This window comes from Mizuhopecten yessoensis, unplaced genomic scaffold (assembly GCF_002113885.1).
Source record: "Mizuhopecten yessoensis strain PY_sf001 unplaced genomic scaffold, ASM211388v2 scaffold10969, whole genome shotgun sequence".
Lineage (NCBI taxonomy): Eukaryota > Metazoa > Mollusca > Bivalvia > Pectinida > Pectinidae > Mizuhopecten > Mizuhopecten yessoensis.
The window spans coordinates 498904-520803 of record NW_018408812.1 but is presented as its reverse complement, the minus strand read 5'-3'; the positions used below and the strand labels follow the sequence as shown (position 1 = coordinate 520803).

Sequence of the window (21900 nt, the reverse complement as noted above, 5' to 3'; positions counted from 1 at the left end):
TATTCTACACTAAAGCAGCATCTGAGCCTGCCATATTTTCTTCTGAACAAATCTGCATGCTTTGGGATTTCAAATGAATTGCAGTGCAATCAAACCAAAGAGAAGAAAACATCAATATCTGCTAATTGAAATTCCAGATTTCTGGACATTTGCAAGCAATATTTTGTTAGAAAGGACTAATACATGCATTTGATGCGGAGACACATAAGACAGATACACACACTCACAACACTATATATTTCAATATACAAGTTTTTTGCACATTAAAAAAGAATTAAAGTCACAAGTCGACCTCACTATTCACAGAAAGCCACCAAAACAGTCATCCGAGAGGTTTATATCTGTACATAACAACCAGTATTTCTGCACGAAAAACAGACTTGCAGAATATCTATGTATCCTAAACTGCTAGAAATCACTGTACATTTCACATTTTCAAGTTTAACATTTCTTCCCAACTATAGATTTATTTTAAAAATCACCATGTATATAAATTGTCTTGAAATTTGGTAGGAATATGAAAATTTTATACATAAAAATTAGCTATTGCTGATCAGTAAAAGTTAAAACATCATTCCAATAGGATGCATTTTATTAAGTGATAAACTTGATTGAGAATATGGACTTGATAAAACAGCTACACCTAACACAGCTGTGTGTAACAGTTTATACAATACAAAAGAGGATAGGCTTCACACAAAAGAAATCAGTCAAACATTCAGCTTCACCTTTCAAATTGAACACCATAACTTCATTTCTAATTTAACACAAAGGCTACTTTCCTTCACTACAACCCTCAGTCAAACGTTGAGCTTCACTTTTCCAATAAAAACACCATAATTTCATTTTTATATTTAACATTTGACTTCATTGTTGTCAACGTGACATTTTGCAAGGTATCTTTATGATACTATTCATGTAGTATAGAGTATCCCGATGTTGCACTTAATGATTGTACAATGATACAAATGTTACTTCATTTTTTATTCTATTATACTTTAATTTATACTTAATATCTAAATTTATACTTATTTTTGCATAAATATACAGAAGACCTATAGGTAAAAACATCACAATATTATAATATACCAGTAATCAATTTACCTAATTACAACGTTTGACATGCTATATGCTAGGTTTGCATATACCGAGCGCATACTGCATGTCTTAGTTTGGTTTAATTTTGTTTAACGTCCTATTAGCAGCTAAGGTCATTTAAGGACGTACCTCTGTGTATGCGTGCTTGCGTGTGTTTTATGAAGGAATAACTTATATATACTGAATATATGCTGCAGATATCAACCTCTTTACTGCAGGCATCATTGAATCTTAAGATTTATGAAATTGTATAGAGATCCGTTTGATTTTAGCTCTCGACACAGGTAAATACTTTGGTCCAGTGAGAACCGGTCTGTGCATTAGGTCAGTATTGTTAGTGACCTACGTACACACACTCTGGGCCTGTTCGTTAATGTGGAAACAATTGGTTTGTCCGTTTTTTAAATGTAACAATTTTTCGGGAATAAATCCTGGCAGACCTACAAACGTTTATGCAGGCCTTGCAATGCTTTGCCAAGGCTCATCTGAAAGCAGCATCAGATTACTAGGTCCGGCATTATTTATCAAACAAACAACTGTGGTCCGACCAGTTTAACTTTTTCAACAAAAACGGCCCTTGTAATACTAAGTTTCTTTACCCAGCATCACTATGATGAGTCATCTATATAACCATGTTTGTGCCTGGTCCATTCAAATTTGAGACATAAAACCTCGTTTTTTTATATACTGATATGGGATGCTGTAGGGCCATCTATTATCGGGGGTCAAAATTTAAGTTATTAATTCTTTTGCAGACTATTAAAAGGCAAAGAATTTGTGCACATTGATCACGCTTTGAATAGATCCGCTAATTTGTCTTGATTGAGATTTCCACATTTTAACACCATGATATTAGGTCCAGTACTTAAGGTCCCTGTTTAATATCTAATTATATTGATTACTTCGTATTCATTTTGACAATAAAATGTCACAAAATGATTCAAAGTATGTAACCGACATTTTCAACTTAAATGTCAAACCTATTTCAAAACTACCAACTCCACTTTGAGATGAAGCCAAGATTAGGACACGCATCACTGTAGTCCCTAAAATTGTAAGGTACCCCATAAATAATTCCTACAGTATCAAATGAATAGTACAATCTTTGTTGTATGAATTTTCTCTTATGGTTCCACACAATCAAAACCCAGCCATGCTGAACTCCCCCCCTCCCAGAGAAACCCTGACAGCATCTACTGTCTCCACTTCCCAGCAGTCAATTTTAAACAGCATACAGGTACACACAAACAATGAGTGGCAAGAACAAATTAAGGTGCCAAACTTGGCATCTTCTAAACTAAAACGAGAAAAAATAATAATTGAAAGAAAAACAAGAGGAAAAATAATTCAAAACAAAAATTGACAATATTGAGCTACCAACTAAAGATAGCAGAACATACAGGAACAATGCAAGACCTACACCCGGTATTCAGCCTTCATCTATTAGTGTTTAAGCATCATTCACCACTTCAAATGAAGTATTGCCCAAAAATAGCAAGAACCTATCTTCAATTTCATCCGATTTTCATTTTCGCAACTCCTCATTACACAGAGTGTAAACTTGGAATACCATCCAAAATATTCATGTTATGTAATATTTGATTGCATCACAATCGCAAAAATGTATTAATATAATCAAGTACTGATGAAATAGAAGCAGTCATACAGTGAATAACAGAAGTGAATGGAAAAGTTGCATGATTTCTCATTTCAACATGCAAGCTTCAAAATCACCCTTCCATCCCGTGTTCTTGAGAACCTAAATCTGCCAAGAGGATGGAACATTTAAAGCAAAGCCCTTTCTGTAGTTAGCAGGGATGGAAGGTTATCTAAAAGGTCGTATAATTTTAGATGGTTGCCTAAATGATGGGACCCTAAAGGTAGAGGCATCCAAATAGGTCCGAGTCTAAACTTGTTCCAAAATGACGTATGCATCTCAGGCGCATACCGTAGGTCCCAAATGGTACACTGTAACCCTTTCACCCCTATGTAACTTAACTAAACCCTACCATGCATTGATTTGGATGAGTCCATCATAGTCTACAGTGGTGAAAGGGTTAAGGGACAACAAACAGGTTCTGAACTGGCCCTTTTTGGTTTGATAGGTGTGAACTCTACCAAACGAGGGTTCTTTTGGCAGGTTTCTGCATTGGCTCAAGGTCACACTTAACCAGACATTGAGCTTAAAAAACTCAAGTTGGAGGCATCAAAAATGGGTACCAGATATCACTAGAAAACAATTCCCCCACTTGGAGGCCTCTCAATGGGTCCAGTTTGAAGTTCACTATATGAATTAATAATATTTGGGTGGGGTCTAAACAAACAAATATCTCCTTTTCAGAAGTCTCTTAAAGGGTCCTACTCTCAAGTTGACTACCGATATGAAGCAACAGAATTTGGGCCCTATACTTTATAACATTGACACCTCTACAGGAATCCAATCTGAAGTTAACTATATCAAGTCTAAAACAGACAAAAATCGCCCATTTGGGGCCCATGCTAGATTAAAACTCCCATTTGGAGTCTCTTTCTTAGATTCGGTATTATAGTACTATGCAAGGGCTCCGTTTGGAGGCATACCAATAGGCCCAAGATCGGAGCTGTTCTTCATGAAGTATTTCTCTAGCTTGGCCAGGATGTGCTTGCCGTAGGTGTACTTGCGCAGTGTGGCAATGTGGGGACGGATCTTGTGCATGAGGATCTTTCTCTGTGTGGGCTCCGCCACGTCAATCATCTTCTGCACCACGTAATTGGCGAACTGGTCCTTCATCATTGAGTACAAGGCACTGTGAGGTCTGCAATGTATAGAAACCCTCTGTCTTCAAAACAGACAATACATGTCTCACTTACACCTTGGAGATCAAGGAACTTCTCGGGGACAGACTTCATGGGAAAGGGAGAGGGGAACTTAAGCAGTTTTCTGCAGGATATCATAGGAGAAACTTTTCGTAGCTTTTTTGTATCTTTATGACAATTCAGCTTTATGCAGATTTCATGGAGAGTCTTTTAGATTTCTAGGGATTTCATGGAAGAGAGTTTTTAAGCTAACTAGGCACATCATGAGTAACAAATTTCCAACAGCTCTCTGTATACTTTATGGGGAGACTTTAAGAGCTCTACTGGGAGTTTATGGCAGCAACATGTTATCTAGGACATCCCAGGAATAAGGCACTTGTAGTAGCTATCGGCTGACTTTATTGTGAAGCCACTTCATGTAACAATGATGGACAAGAGACACTGTTGGTAGTAAATGGGAGTCGTCAAGGGGCACTTCTTGTAGCTTCTGGAGACGATACGAGAAATGTTTCTGCATGAAGTTATCTCAACACTATCATATATTTCTGACAATTACAATTTTATATATTAGAAACACATTCAGCTCAACAACTGGACATCTTAGAAACAAAATCAACATGCACATAATCATCCAAGAAATTAGTAATGTGAAAACAACACTTAAAATCAGCATCTCATTGGTGCTCTTGATGACAGAATATGGTGATAGTGTTATTTAAATCTCTTCCACATCATCTCATTGATGCTCTTGATGACAGAATATGGTGATAGTTTTAAATGATAGTGTTATTTAAATATCTCTCACATCATTTCATTGGTGCTCTTGATGACAGAATATGGTGATAGTTTTAAATGATAGTGTTATTTAAATCTCTCTCACATCAACTTGTTATACTAAAGAATAAGCTGTTAGTTATAGAATGTTATCCAGATTAATATAGAGTTTACTAGTTTTCAGCATTCATAGAGCAAACCACCTCATTACACAGTATTAGATAGTATTAGTGGTTAGTTGCATGATGTTATCCTAATACAGAACTATTTACCCGTCATTCATTGAGCAAACTTCCTCGATCAGCATGGCTTTTTCTGCCCGTGAGGAATGAGATACACACTTCTCCACGACATTACTGGAAAGATAATATCAAGCTTGTTTTAGATATACAGAAAGTCAAATCAAGTCTAACAATGCTTGATTTACTCCAATGACTACCTAAATAAGATCAAACATAGATAACATATATATGAGCAGGTTCACGTTCTTTCTGTGACCCCTATTATTCACATTCTCTCTTAAATTTTAATTCAACTCATTCATCTCCATAATGATCTATTCCAACCTTTGAATTCGAAGAGTGCCAATGTGTCTTCAGGGGTGAACGAGTTAAGTATTCAAATAGTTTGACAATCATTTTAGATTCCAGCATCCTGTTCATATTTCGGGAATATCACTGTACTTATTTTTTTGCAGATACATGGTCATATTAGTTTTATTTACAAATATTTATTTTCAACTTCTTCTTGTGACGCAAATATTTATGAAAATGAGCCTGATTTCAAATAGGTTTATTCAAGGATTTCTCAAAATTATCCTGAAACAACCCCTCTGAAATTTCTCCCGATCCATTTTCCCCCCTGTTCCAGTAGATCTAAACCTACCTGGCAAACTTGTGCTGACTGAGGACGAGGACCTTGCCACGAAGCTCCACCACAATCTTGCTCTTGTCGTCCGGCTGGCCGTGCTCCAGAACGTGTTGGATGACATAGTTTCCGTACTGGTCCTGGACGAGTCGCTCAATCTGCTGGTGCAGCTCGTCTAGGATGGGGTTGGTCTGTTCCATGTTACAGTGCTCTAGGATGCGCTGGATCACACGGCAGCCGTAGGGATGCGTCGACAGGGCATGCACCTAGTAACGAAGAGAATGGATCAATGATAAAAGCCTAATCCAACGAATCATTATACAAACCCTGACAGTATCATCACCTCACAGAAAAATTAATGAACAACTTGCTGTGAAGCTTTTCTAATTTTCTACTTTTAAACTTTACTTTCGATATACCATGTTTGTTCCTGCTCTATCCAAATGTACTGGACGTCACACCATGCGTTTTCACACTCTTCCCAAATGTGTTTGAAAGTTTTTATAGTATGAAGAATATCTACTCTATTGAAAGCTAGCTACATTTACAATGTCATCGTGGATTCTCACCCAATTTCAAGGCAAGAGGTTGGAGAAAAAGAGTCAACCATCAGTCAATAGGAGAGATAGGGAGATTTACATCTAAGTGTAGAATTTCTCCTCGATCTCCCATTCTCCAGATGATCAACTCTTACACTTGTAAAACTGAACCAAAGTCCAATACGTGTCAAAAAATGTTTAGATTTATCATCTAGATTTCAGGAGTATACCTAATGGTATAGAGTTAGCAGGCCAATACAAGCTGGCACAAGTATGAATACAGACGTTGCTGCTCTCCTTTTTTATTTACTTTTAAACCTGTTCACCACTGTAGACCATAATGGACTTGTCCAGATCAATGTATGGTAGAGTTTATTAAAGTTACATAGGGGTGAAAGGGTTAACCGTAATGATACAATGGACAAGGTTCTAGTTAGCTACCTGTGTAACGTAACAAATTGTTATACCTGTCCCTTAAAGGCGTCGATAATAAACTGTAGGTGTATGGGGTCCACACACTCAATACATTTCTGTACCACATGGTTTCCATTCTGGTCTTTTACACACTTCAGTACATGGCCATCAAGTTCCTTCACGATCTCCACCTAAAACACCACAACAAGTCCTGCAGGTTAAAATCAGGGGTGCTAAATGGATAATACTAAATAACCCTAACTAATGATGCAAAACACAACATTTTTCTCCTTTGGCTGCCTATACTGCTTTCCAATGGCATGGAAGATATCCACAAGACAATAAAACTTCCCTGTACTTCATCTTGCTTCCAATTTAATTTAAAATTACATACTTACTCACTGCAGTTTAATTTTCGTCTTTTTAGCCTTCTGTAATGAGGGCGAACGTTAGTAAACAACATAATACACATGGTAAGTCAATGTGAGGGGCCAATTTGATATTGGACAAAAAAAGGATTTTACTGTTGAAGTGAAAATTTGACTGGGCCAAAAAATTGGGGTATACATTATTTCAGGAAAACAGCAATGATGAGGTCTACAGTGGAGATCTCCCTCATTTCACATTTCCAATGAGGTAGAAAGTGCGTGAAATGAGACTGGAACTGCCTTGCTCAATTTATCTTTCCCTTCGAATTCTTATGTATCAATATAATTCCAAAATGTATTCATTTGATTCAGGCACACCTGTTACGATCATTACNCCCCCCCCCCCCCCCCCCAGTAACTAGGAGATCATCTGACCACAGGATGTACGTTTGAGTTTGTGGGAGTTTGAACTTGAATGAGTGAGTTTTGAGGGAGATTGGTAATTTTTTGTCAAAATGAGGAAGTCTCCCTCCTAATGAGGGAGGGTTGACAGCTATGCCAACCCCACACTACTATATATTTGAACTGACCTGCATTTCACAGGGAATGGTCTCCAGAGCTTTCTGTATCACACGACAGCCGTACATCTGTAAAGCTAGAGGCAGGACATGTCCTCTAAGTCGCTGAGCCAACGTCTGCTTCTGCTCGCTTATTCCGAACTCGAAGAACTTCTGTATCACGTAATTACCAAACACATCTGTCATAAGACTATAGGCATGGTTGAGGATCTCGTTAAATACCATGGATTTCTCCTGTGGTGTGGCTCTCTCTAACTTCTGTTGGATAAACCTACAAAGAAAATGAGATTTTTTATTGTTTCATGTCAAACACATAATTTGTGACTGTGCTGTTTTTATTATTATTATTTTTATATTGATATTACATTTCAACACAATCTTTTCGGTGTTCAAAATGTTCACAGAACTTTGATAATCATAACAAATTTGAGTACATTGTATTTTTATCTGCTTAAAAGTTTGTCAAAGTTCATTTGTAATCATAGACTCTTTTTAAATAACTGCAAGGTTTTATCCAAGTCTTTACATAGAAGTAAACATACAACTATTTACCCATCGATAAGTCTTATAGAGAAAGGCATTGTGTATAATGGGAATTGGTTTACCCTCTGATGATAAAATCCCTCTTCACCTGATATCAAATTCATCCTTCACATTTAATTACAATGCATATAATGTTATTTACCTATGTTCACTGTAATGATAAATCCAAACTCATTACGGAGGGCAAAAATTAAACTGGAGCAAAGATTTCTTGGTTAACAGAACAATTTTCACTTTAATATGTTTCGGAACACACTTGCTATGATAAAAGACCGAGAGGTGTCAAATGAGCATCGAAAATGGCGGCGCCCATGACACCACGCCGTGTCTATCTACAAGACAACGTTTGTACAATTTGTGGATTTTGCTTTGAAATAAGAGAGACTTCCTCTTCTGGTGATGTTGTCGTTAAAAAGTTTATCAACCTGAAACTAAAATTAACCAATGACAGGCTTCGCAATATTCAAACTATCACTGGACCAGACGAAAAAGTGGATTTTTGGCTACGAGGTGTCTGCCTTAAATGGTACAGGTCCTGCTTTCTGATTGGTTTAAAGAAAGAGTTACGTCGTGTTTTGATTGGCTTGTTATAAATACGATAATGCATTCATGTTGGCCTCTGACGTGACCCTCTACGGGATGTTGTTAGATCTTCAACGCGACATATCAGTAAACGGGAGCGATGTGAAGATATAATTTTAATTAGATTGATATGTAAACAAATATATTTTCTCAACTGAGAATCTGACAAGAGAAATGTTTTGGCTAGACCATTCCAATTTACATCACCCGGTCACTTGTACCTACCGAGAGCCGTGCTGATCCTGAGAGAACTCCACAACATGATTCGTCAGGTCCTTCAGTGTCAGGTTAGGGATCCTGTTGTTACGAAAATCTTCAAGCAATCGACTCCGCCCCGTTACTTCCTTTGACAAACTGGCACTGCAAGTAACAAGAACAATTATTTCAATTACTGAACAAAACAGACCTCCAGCAAAAATATGGTATTTCCAAACATTATTATTTTTCAAACCAACACTTAAGATATCTATGTTTACCACATACCAGGTTTTGAATGTCATAGTCCCTGCAGAAAACTTAAGAACTTCATTAATGAAATGCACCTCTGGGAAGTAGTACACAAATGATGTCTGTGAATGCAAGTTCAATTTCAGTCCAGAAATAATGAACTGGTTGGTGTTTGTTTTAAACTCCCCTTATTTTGGTGAATAAAGTCAGCCCTGTTTAATAGAATATATGACATACTTTTGTAATATAGGTTAGCTCTGTTTGGTAAGATATGTAAAGCTGTAAGTTCCTGATTATAATGTATGACATACCTTCGTGAATGTAAGTTAGCTCGGTTTGGGAAGAGACTATTGCCAGGGAAGAGTCCATTGGCCGAGCCAAATGAACCGTTCCTGAATTTTGTTTCTGCGCCTGGTGCAGCATTGTAGAGACGATTTCCAGCCGTCATACCTGTAAATAATATGATACATTGAGAGGGATCAGTTTTCATTAAGACAGAACTGTGTAAAGCTAATGAAATTGTATTTTGTATTCATGCATTTAAGGTCTGTATCATGATCCTAATTTAACTTATAAATTAAGGTTCTTATTTATTTTAATGACTCGTAAAATTATAACCTCAACCACCATATAAATTGAAAATAATTTGGAATGTTTGACAATTTAATTGCTGAATTCATAAACTTGGCTAAAAAAAAAAGTAAGAAATTTGTACTTATTGAACAGAATGTTAATTTTAATTCATTTCAAATGAATATAGTTGAAATCGCAAGCTTGATTAAACATAATGGTGAGAATTTTGTATACATTAAACAAAGTTTATGACAGCTGAGCCTGGCTGGACGATACATTACCATGCATACCGATAGCCAAGTTTGTGTTGGAGCCCGACAGTGATGGAGGTGGGGTCATTGATTGACCAGGCTGAACAAGGCCCATGGGGCCTGCAGGTGATCCAGACATGGAACCCATTGACCCATAGAACTGGTTGATGGGTAGCTGGGGCCTCTGCTTGAAGTCAATAGAGTCTCGTCTCTGACCTACAATATACAATGATACAGACGAAGTCAATATTGGCTCAATTCTTTTGTGTGATGTATTCGATCCTTTACTGGCATTTTTTCACTTTATAACATCAAATTTGTGAATAATTTTTGGATTATCTAGATCTATTTACCATCTTCTTATATTTATAAAAGGAAATTTGCAATAGGTGTACATAGTATAATATTTCAAATTCATTACAAAACTTTCTACTCTTGTTATATAAAAAGTTTTTTATTTCCACAAAGAGCTACCACTCGTAAATATCTTCCCTAGAATCAATGCAAAAGTCAGAGATTACATGAACGCAGCCCGATAGTCAAATTTCTATTTTTTCACTAATAATATCCATTTTTATCACAGCTGCAATGTTTATGGTAGTATGTAACTAATCTTGCATACAGGTATTGACCAGCGACAATCTTGGCACGACCCTGCATTATCATTCAGCTTCAGATTAGCCATATCACAAGAGTTACAAGAATTTACAATTTTTCGTGTGCTTCCTTGTGTCAAATATTGAAGAAAATAAGCAAACACTTGGTCCTAAATAATTATTTCAGAAAATAAGCAAACTTTATCTATACGACAACTAAAATCAAGCTGCAGGCCATCCAAATAATTCTGAAGCACCATGGGATAGTTTATAGTCTTTTAAGAAACGCGAATCACTTTCCATATGGCCAAGTTACTTATAAGTGACTTTTCTCGCTCTTATTCTGACTTATGAGTATTAAGGGAGTACAAAACAATAGGAATGCATGAGAACAAAGCACACCGAGACAATGGTACTAAATTTTACGAAGACTTCAAACATGGTGCTAACTTTGATCAAGGAACTTATTTTCTTCACCTTCACTTCTCAGAAACAGCAATTCACAGTACCAAATTTTGTGTCTTACGGTAATTAAGTTAGAGCTGTTTTATAACTACGATTTAAGCACCAGGGAACACATCAACAGCTATGGAGAAACAAAATAGATTGCAAATGTACAAGAAGTAGCTTCCATTCATGCCATGCCAGCATCTAAAATAACACAATAAAATCTGTTTCGTACATGGCACTACAAGCATGCAAACGTGTGCTGAAAATTGAATTGTTATTTATACAAACTTTTGAAACAGAAACCTTGAAATTATAGTTTAACTATCAAATGGAACGGTGATCAAATTCAACAACATTTTAGTGGATGGCTTCTTTGAACAGGATTCGGAGATATACATGTTTTCTCTCTCTCAAAATAGTATACATATCAAAGGTTTCAACCCATACGTTTGTAATTATAAAGGAAATGTGACCTAATATGTCAAGTATTGATTAGAATGTTGATAATAAAACTACTAATCTGACAATGACCAATAGTGACCAGTTTGTTATGGGTTTTTCCAGTAATAGATACACAAGTTTGAGAAGGTGGGGTGGCATGGGAAAAACTTTAGTGTGATCCCCATCACCCACATTTTTTTTCCTTTTCCAGGAAACATTACACGAATGTTAAGAATCATTTTAAACACCACCACCCCATTTATTATACGTATACTGTGTAGCCCCCACCACCTTCACACAGGTTCCTATCTTGAATAGCCCCCAACAAAAGCACACCACAATCATGCTAAGAAGTTATAGTAAATTTCAGTAAACTGTCTGATAATAACATGAAAGAATCAACTACCACAAAATGGAATAAGGCAAGCTGGACTTCACAACACAAGGCAGGATGTACATATCAATGAAAATTAACTTTACTTATATCAAATACCAAATGTGTTTGGGGAAAATGTGCAAAATGGCCTTTCTAAATGACAAAATTTTGTGCTTGCTGATGAAAACAAAAAGAAATACATTAAGTATCATTCCAACATATAAGCAACCTCTGGGCTTTCACTCGACAGACAACAGAAAACAGTTCAATCCAAAGCGAAGGGGAGGTAAATCTCCGGTTATAAAAAGGTTACTATGACTACCCACCAGAGCCAATCGTTCCTGGTGCTGTTGACCCCATGTTGCTAAAGCCAGTGTTGCCATAGTTACCATGTTGCGGATTGACTCCACTGAGCGGTGAGTACAGACTGGCCGTTACTTGTGTGTAGGCCAAACTACTGCTAGGAGTGTAGCCTACAATGCAGGTCAATATCCATGTTATATAGTTAACAGGTACTCCTATGGACCTCATCATGGGTCAATAATCCAAACTTTCCTCGAACATTCGGACCAATAATTTTTAGTTTAACCTAAAATGGTGGTCAAAATCCACGTTGCGCAGTTAATAAATCTTCCTGCGGACCCCTTCATGGCTTGATAATACTATCTTTATCCAAACACTGAGACCAATGTAACCAATAAATCTTCTTGCGGACCCCTTCATGGCTTGATAATACTAAATTTGTCCAAACACTGAGACCAATGTAACCAATAAATCTTCCTGCGGACCCCTTCATGGCTTGATAATACTAACTTTATCCAAACACTGAGACCAATGTAACCTTAAATTGATGACAATATCAATGTTACACAGTGAATAAGTACTCCTTGGGACCTCCTCATAGGTCAATAATCCAAACTTTACCCACATTGAGACATTCTTACTGAAACCTTAAATGGACGTCAAAATCCTTGATACATGGTTTGTGTACAAAGAGGAACCTACAGTTAGTATATGATCAAAAATATTAATAACCTAAAATGAAATTATCTCAACTACACACTTAGACCTGTCACATTAGTATCCAGACCGACATCACTACTTCAACAGTGAAGAAAAAACATTTCACTTGATCCAAAGACATCCTGATACCAATTCTGTGGCTGCCATGTAGTTGAAAATGTCCCTTTCAGAGATAAACGCAACCAGGAAAAACCACTGAAAAGAATCCTTTTTTTCCTACAATGAGTTAACCTCATCAAATGACTGTAATATAGAGACATTGAGGTTCAGCAAAGCAACAGATTTACACTGTTGTAAAACATTGTCTAGTTATGACACAAAACATGTTCATACATCGTCTAGTCAAAACGTTTAACAACACTTTCAGCCATTGGACACCCGGCTAATGCCTATGGTATTGTACACCCTTGTTTGGATAAGTGGTTAAAGCATCTGAGTGTGAACCATCACTAGCCCTCCATCAATGGGTCTCAGGTTCAAAGCCTATTTGGGGCAGTCGCCAGGTACAGGCCACAGGTTGTTGGCTTTTCTCCCGAGTAGTGATAATAATTAAGCAGGACCACAAAAGACATTCAGAGGACTTTTCAAGGCAACAAATACTTCACCAGTACCATAATGAAAGTCTCTTCACCTGTGAACCTTTTGAACAAACAACCCAAGCTGTAGAATTACTCTACAAAATTCAACCACCACAGTTTACCTCCTTAATGACTGAACTTGAAACCACTAAAAGCCCGATGTGTTTTCTGTTGATTTCTATGTGCTGCCATGCTTCTACTGTTCTGTGTATTAATAGGGAAATGTCACACACAAAAAGAAATAGATATTCCACTACTGTCTTGGTTAGTAAGTGTACAAAACTGCTGTTTCATAACAAAGTTTATAACACCAGATCCAAATGAATCTTGTTATGAAGAACGGGAAAGTATTTGAATTCTGCATGCCAGTATTAGTCAACAGGGTTAAATTTGTACAGTTTACAGGGTTAATTTTGCCCATATAATATTTCCATGTTTTCTGAAACATGAAATTGAAACTGTTGTAAACATTTCTGGACATAATTTTTCATCCAAGAAAAAACAAAATTAGCACAGAAATTTTGGAAACAATCTTTTAGATAAAAAACATGGAAATATAATGGCACAATCCCAAAGCTATCTAAAGTAACCCAAATAGCAGTTCTTGATTGTGTTAAAACACTTTTTATGTCACACTATTAAACTTGAAAATGAGATGACTGGGTTGTCTGCCCTGCCTGGTGAGTTGCTTCCCTTACCTAGCGAGTTCTGTGAAGAAGATGTGGAGGTGCTGGAGTAGACTGGTGGTGTGGTTTGGGCCTGTGTTGTCAGCAGCCTCAGTGGGTTACTGCCGAGAGAGTTGTTTCCCCCTCCTACAATTCAAAACAGCACTCAGCATATTTATATTCAAACTAATCCTGTAAATGAAAGGGTTTTGTGAGTTTTCTTTTTAAAGGATCAGCAACTTCTCTTTTATTTCACTATGACTATAATTGTAGCACTACTGGTCAAGGATACTACTGCTGACCGTGTAGTTCAGTTGGTTGAAGCTGCAGTATGTATAATGTCCGAGGGTCCAGGGTTTGAATCCTGGTGTGGCCCTACAGCACGTTTTTACTCTCAAAACTCTGTTGTTTATTTCATCTTTGTGTATTCTTTTCAGAAATGATATATCAAAGCCATTTCTTTGTCTGTAAAATAGTTTCCAAAGCTCAGTTACAGTTTTTTGTCATTGTTAAATATTTAACCAATCATTAGTTCATGGTAGGTGCTGAAATCTTGGGTATGTTGCAGAGAACATGGAAGGTTTCCAATGCCTAACCACTACTCATAGCATTGCAGTGGCACTGAAAGAGACCTGTTGCTTACGATAATGTTTCAATGTGTTATACATTGAATAATGTGTCATTTATCTAAACTTTAATGATCTTTTGAAAGTTATTTCAGCAGCACTCGTGTTAAGGAACTAAATTACAGTCAATTTACACAGTTTCCTCATTAAAGAATCTTCTGAACCAAACTTCTGTCAGAAAGTAAATACAAGTCAGAAGGATCATTGTTACATGTGCTACCTTGCTGATTGGCTGCTGCGCTGACTAGAACAGGGGCAGGTGAGACGAGACGGACCGGCGTGCCAATGCCCCGAGGGTTGCCCATCACCAGCTGACCATTCTGGTCATAATAGGCGGGCGCAATGATCTGGTACTGGGCATCTGTAACACAAAAATAACAGTGTCTTTATGAGAGGAAAGAAAAGAGAGGTCAAGAAAAGTTTTCCGAAAACAAACTAAATGGAATTTTAGTTGGTTATGGATAGACAATATAATGTTGTATCACATACCTGTTGAATCTTGTCATAGTAATACAACAAATTTTCAGACCATAAAATACAACGTTCTGTATTGCACATGTGCAATACGGAATGATGTATTTACCTACTAGCCGGAACCCAGTATTTGCAAAAAATATCAAAGTTTATAACATCTTTGTATCGATTTCTACCAAATACGGAAGGTATGTGATAAAAGCAAGACCAATCAGAAGGCACTCATTTATTGCGCGGATGTAGGAGCGCACGAGTGAATATATACGTACGCACAATAAATGAGTGCTTTCTGATTCGTTAGAAAATCACAAGTGTGTGGTCTTGCATATTTACTTACTTGGAGCCTGAAGTGGCTGATGCTAGAGAGACGAAAGTTGACTATGTTCTCAAATTTACTTTGATGCATGATGGGTTACTTACTTGGACGGGTTACTTACTTGGAGCCTGGAGTGGCCAATGTTAGAGAGACTAAGGTTGACTAGCTATGTTCTCAAATTTACTTTGAGGTATGATGGGTAACTTACTTGGAGCCTGAAGTGGCTGATGCTGGAGAGAGGATGGTTGACTAGCCATGTTGTCGTTTTGCTGTGAGGGTGTGATAGGACGCCCGGACTGACCCCGGAGCACCTGTTGCTGTTGTTGCTGATTGAGTCCCTGTGGGGTCTGTTGACCCTGCTGTTGTATCAGATTTGCAGGGTAAATGCCCCAAGGGGCCTGTACACCATAGTACTGGGGGTGGAGTACGGTCGGACCTACAGAGGACAGTGAGTTATACACAACACATGGCGGGGTGTCATCTCCCCTCAACACCTGGCCTCCTACCAAATACACACAGATTAAACTTCATTCACATACCAGTAACATCACATGGTCATCAGATTTTCTGTTTCTTTTAGTTTTGTCCGTTTCTATTCAACATCTAAATTGTATCAATTACACAATTGATGGTGTAAGATTTTTCTTTCTATTTTTTATCCTGCTCCATTTCCCAATTACTATTCTATCAACAATATAATGTGGTCCAGGATTTTAAAATCTTTATCAAACCTGCCAGATTCCATTTTGATTTTTTTAAATCCTCATCTATTAAATAAGTCAAAATATTTCAATTTCTTCTTAGTTTTTATTCTAATTCAGGAAAATTCCCTCTCCAAATTTATAATGGGAACAAACATTTTCCTTTTTTAATTCTAATCATTTGCAAAACCATTTTAAGATTCTTTTTTTTTTTCGTTTTCTGATTTCAAATTGATCTTTACTTGTTGTTACATGTTGCTCTTCACTATAAATAAAAAGTTATATTTTTTATTATTTCATTGCTATTTCCCTCAATTGTGTATGCAATTTTTCTCGAGTAATATCAATTTTTCTTTGCTTTAAAATTTTCATCATCAAGACAGAACTGTGCAACACCTGACCTGTGCCGTTGCAGACAGTTTAACCTAACTACTGTTAAGGCGTTCCTAGACCCATGTGATGTTTTGGTTCCTGTCAGAAGTCGTATTCCTATTTGTGTATTTGATGGGATTCACAGGCTCACAGATAACAAGTGGTATCGGTTCACAATAACAAGATGGATTGATTTCAAAATATCATTTGTAACTGGTTAGTCAAAAAAATAATAATTCAAAAATGCAAACAAAATGGAGGAAAATTAAGGTAATATATATTATACATACAGATGTAAAAACTTTATGTTAGTATCAAAAACAAATGTATAGAAAATAAACTAAATTATACTGATTGGTTGATGGTAAAATCACATGAAAATGATAGAACATTGAAACATTGAAAACACAAAATCACAATATAGAAATCAAAAGGTTGAAACGATAAAAAAAATCAAAAAATCAATAAATACTAAAATAGCATCCAAGGTAAAATGCATATATGTATAAATAATAGGCTTCGCTCATTTTTAACATCTTGGCTGATTTTCTTAAATCTTTCAATTTGAATGCTATGAAGCCACAATTTAGTCTACAGATGTTTTAATTCCTAGACTTCTACACACACACTGTGTGACCTTGGATATTGAACTTGTGACCTTGGATATTTGAACTTGTGACCTTGGAAGCTATCTCACTGTCAGTGACCCCTCTGCCCTCACTAGCACTTAGTCAGGCCGGAAAGGACAAACTCAAGTGCCAAGTCTCAACATGCCAAATGTTTCAAAATATTACACCACTGTTCTGTGTTGTCTTTACAGAAGTTGTTAAAAGAATTATTTATTTGCAGTATTAAGAAGCAGACGCATTCTTGCAACAGAGGTCTGCAGAAAGTGGGATTCAAATGAATAGCTACTGAGCTAGTTTAATTTGCACTCTTGATTTGCCATGAACAGCTCTACTGCTATCAATTGGATACAAGCGCTAACATCACTCCAGCCCCCATTACAAGGTGTCTGGTCGCGACTCTTAAAGTAAAAAGTTTTTTATATAACAGAACATTTTCGGTAAAATAAGATTTACAATTTTGTTTAACGGAACAAATGTTATAGATCCTTACCAAAGAATTACAAAATTGTTTAGCTATTTGTAATCAAATATTTCTCCTTTAGGAGGACATTTTTTTTTATCTCTTACAGATTAATCCCAATTTATTCTAAAAGATCTTTTCTTCGTCAGGAAGAATTGCAACTCCTAACCTGTACAGAAAAATCATGAATTATTGTATGTTACAGGGATCGTTTACTGTACAGCAAAATACCAATTCATTGTGTCTGAGAACATACCAATATTAGTTGGCAAATAAGTTAGATATTGATATATTTAATTTTCAAACAACTTAACCGGGTCTAGAACAGAACAGGTTACTGGTAGAAAGGATACACTTTATCCAATACTATCACAACTTCCAGAACAATTTCTTTCAAACTTACAATGAAAGCAATATGTGTTGACATGTAAAATTTGAAACACTGGCATGTGTAGAGACCATAGAGGATCAGGATAGGTATTAAAAGTAAATGGAGCAAGACTGTATCAATCTACACATGGATTTTAATCTTAAATAAATGATGGAAAATTATTTATTTCATGATTTCATCTATAGTTTCCTCAACTTTTAACGTATCATTCTAACAAATTCAATGTTTCACACAACTAAAACCATTTTAAAACAAAAATTACCTGGTCTTTTAGTGATTTAAGTTTTTAATTCCACTTGTTAATTATTTTATCAAAAATTTTAATTACAAAATATATCTGACCTGCGGCGATGGGAATCCCAACGGCGTATGGGTCCTGCGCGTTGATAACATAGGGAGTTGGTGTGAGAGCGGTAGGAGGCAAGCCTACATATAGAGAGCACAGCGGCCACCTTAAGCCATGCACAAATATCACACACATGCACAATGCACCCCTACTCCTACAGAGGCAACACACTGGCATACTTAGGGAGAAGCTCTGGTAGTCATCAGCTTTTGTATTTACCCAAAAATTAGAACACTTTTTTTCACAATTTTGGGAAAAGGACCTTTTATTTTTTTGAATTTTTAGAAAAACAAATTTTGACAAATATTATAATGGGAGAAATTGCGAGAAAAAATCATGTTCAAAAATACCCAGTTAGGTAAATATTGGCAAGCTTGATATCAAAGCTTTTTACAAATATTTTGTAGAGCACATTTCAAAAATATCTTAATTCAAAACCAAGTTTCAAAACAATTAATTTCTTCTTTTTAATCAAAGAATCTTCATAAACTTTTAATGGTAAAAAATCTTGAAAAAAGCAAAGACCAATGAAGTAAATATTGCTTCGAAACAAAAAATCACAACACAGGAAAATGCATTCAGGTAAAATTACATATTTGACAGTTGGCATATTAACAAAACAATAACTAGGAGCAGTGTTGTTTTTAATACTGATGAAGCTGTGTTGTCCCCCATCCCTTTTCTTGAATAACCCTTTCACCCCTATGTAAGTTTGGTAGACAGTACCATGTACTGATGATATGGACAAGTCCATTATGGTCTACAGTGGTGAAAGGGTTAGACACTACACTAGTGCATGCCATCTGCAGAAGTAGGGGCCACATTGCTGAATCTTTCTGTCTTTCTTTGTTACGAATCTGCATCTCTTTAACCTGTTTGTGACACAGGTACCAACAATCATTGTTTGGGTTTGTTGAAGGACAGGAAATAGAAGTTAATGTTTTATAATAGGAATTTACCAATTTATATAATTTATCTTCACAAGACAAACAACAATGTCTATACCACGAATCAGTATGTCAACAGTTAAGTGTACATACGGACTTAAAAAGTGATCAACAATTTTTAAAATGATTAACAGACAACAGAAAAGCGAGTGTTTTTAGCGCTGCCCTAGTAACATGTATACAGTAAAGGGAATTCCTGGTTGAGAAAAACCCTTCAGTCCCGTATTCTGGACTGGGAGAAAATTGGTTATTCCACAGGAATATTTTGGCGTTGGAGAGGTGCAGAGACGTGCATGCTATGGTCACATGGAAGACAATATTGATAATAACAGAATAACAAATTACTTAAATCAGGTTGTAACTCAAAACAGAAATCAAAGTAAGCATAACAAACTACATAGTAAATCTCCTGTCATAACTATTTACTGCCGTCAAGCTGTACAGCAGAAGACAAACACATCGTTTTAGTGTCGTCGAGCTGTACAGCAGAAGACAAACACATCGTTTTAGTGCCGTCGAGCCGTACAGCAGAAGACATACAAACACATCGTTTTAGTGGCGTCGAGCTGTACAGCAGAAGACAAACACATCGTTTTAGTGCCTTCGAACTGTACAGCAGAGGACAGACAAACACATCGTTTTACTGACGTCGAGCTGTACAGGAGAAGACAGACAAACACATCGTTTTACTGCCTTCGAACTGTACAACAGAAGACAGACAAACACATCGTTTTACTGACGTCGAGCTGTACAGGAGAAGACAGACAAACACATCGTTTTAGTGCCTTCGAACTGTACAGCAGAGGACAGACAAACACATCGTTTTACTGACGTCGAGCTGTACAGGAGAAGACAGACAAACACATCGTTTTACTGCCTTCGAACTGTACAACAGAAGACAGACAAACACATCGTTTTAGTGCCTTCGAGCTGTACAGCAGAGGACAGACAAACACATCGTTTTACTAACGTCGAGCTGTACAGCAGAAGACAGACAAACACATCGTTTTACTGCCGTCGAGCTGTACAGCAGAAGACAGACAAACACATCGTTTTAGTGCCTTCGAGCTGTACAGCAGAAGACAAACAAACACATCGTTTTAGTGCCGTCGAGCTGTACAGCAGAAGACAGACAAACACATTGTTTTAGTGCCGTCGAGCTGTACAGCAGAAGACAGACAAACACATCGTTTTGCTGTATTGCAATTTCCTTAACAAACACCGACCTCCAGTGATCTGTCACGTGTGGTTTTGACTGGTCACCATCCTCATCACTCCAGTAGTTACATTAACTTTCACTCTCTGCACCCATGGAATATTTCATCGGAAAATTGAAGGCATTCAGCTAGCTCTTTGATTGTTCTTAGGTAAAAAATAAACTGACCATTGCTCGGCTGATACATGCATTACAAAGGAGTGACCTCCGACTTCAAAGCCTGTTACCGTTACGCAATCGTAAGATATTTTTGGTGTACATCAAATGAACAAACTAGTCTTCTCTTCAACAAGGTGGCTTACACTGAGCCTTCAATTTTGCTATGACATATTCTAGGGATGCAGAAGGCGAAAGTGAACTTAACTCCTGGAGTGTTGAGAGAATGACTGGTCACATGATAACATGTCAAGATGAAATGACACTTTTTCTCTCTCCTATAACGTCATCTTTATTGCTTTTCATGAAAACTCTATGACATATGGTTCTTTTGCAGAAACGATTTCTTAAAGCTATTGTCATGCCAATAAAAAAGTTTCAAATTCATATTATAATTTTGGGCAGTAGTACAGGGGGCTCGGTGTTCTTTCTCCAACCAAGAAGAGTTATTTTTTTTCATATGTTTGTAGGACTCCCTAACTTATAATTGTTTACTTCATAAACAATAGACATGATAATATTCATTTCTTTCATCCTGCAAGGAAAACCATATCAAGGGCCAATGCTAATTTCTTATCATATATTTAGATTAACCTGCAAGGAAAGCTGTATCAATGAGCGAATTTTAAGTGAAATATTTATCCAAACACAGAATTTTGTTAAATTTCGGTTGAAAATTGTTCAGATACAAATTATACAATGTATCAGCTGTCTTCTGCGTACGGCAAGACAACGTAAATAGTCTCGACAGGATTTCCTTATTACACAGGTATTTCAATGACATTTAATAGTAAAATATTATGCTTTACTTACACACTTGCAAAAGAATATTACAGACCTTAAAATGTTAACACTAAAGAAATGGACCATTTACTAAATAAAGCAATTGTATTTGTCGACTGAATAAATATTCTGTTGAATATCTGCAACAACCAAACATGAACATATCTGTTCTAAAATGGAGGCATGAACTTTTCTTCAAATTTCAAGCTGATTTCTTTCTAAACGACTTTGATTCTAGTTTGCTTTTCTCTATTTATGCACGACTGACATTGTGTAGCACACATAGTAATCGTTTTATTTTTATCACTTCAAAATAATTTTCCCAGTAGAGAAAAAGTTACGTTAAGCTAATTGGATAGTTTGTTATATATATGTCCACTATATAACTCAAGTACATTTTCTACTACACTCATGCAATGAAATTCCACAAGAATATATTTCTCTAATCTTCATACACTATAACATGTTAAAATGGTCCATTTTCATTTAACAGCTCAAAACTCTGGTACATTTCTCTAGTGTTT

At 36.5% G+C, this 21900-nt stretch overlaps 1 protein-coding gene across 7 annotated transcripts in view; it reads right to left on the bottom strand.

The window, feature by feature from the left end:
* Window positions 1–1857: 1857 nt before the first annotated feature.
* The window catches only part of LOC110464154 (pumilio homolog 1-like), a 34874-nt gene continuing 14831 nt past the window's right edge, over window positions 1858–21900 (bottom strand). For 2 of the 7 annotated variants that reach the window (XM_021519221.1, XM_021519222.1), the window contains exons 9-21: window positions 18271–18354; window positions 15584–15811; window positions 14806–14946; window positions 13993–14106; window positions 12020–12166; window positions 9861–10046; window positions 9318–9456; window positions 8785–8919; window positions 7447–7705; window positions 6542–6679; window positions 5554–5801; window positions 4941–5024; window positions 1858–3893 (exon numbers count right to left, since the gene is read on the bottom strand). In XM_021519221.1, coding sequence (XP_021374896.1) covers window positions 3650–3893; window positions 4941–5024; window positions 5554–5801; window positions 6542–6679; window positions 7447–7705; window positions 8785–8919; window positions 9318–9456; window positions 9861–10046; window positions 12020–12166; window positions 13993–14106; window positions 14806–14946; window positions 15584–15811; window positions 18271–18354 — 2147 coding nt within the window. In that variant the 3' untranslated portion in view covers window positions 1858–3649. The remainder of the gene's footprint in view (window positions 3894–4940; window positions 5025–5553; window positions 5802–6541; window positions 6680–7446; window positions 7706–8784; window positions 8920–9317; window positions 9457–9860; window positions 10047–12019; window positions 12167–13992; window positions 14107–14805; window positions 14947–15583; window positions 15812–18270; window positions 18355–21900) is intronic. The other 5 variants (XM_021519226.1, XM_021519227.1, XM_021519223.1 and 2 more) reach the window with 4 other exon arrangements.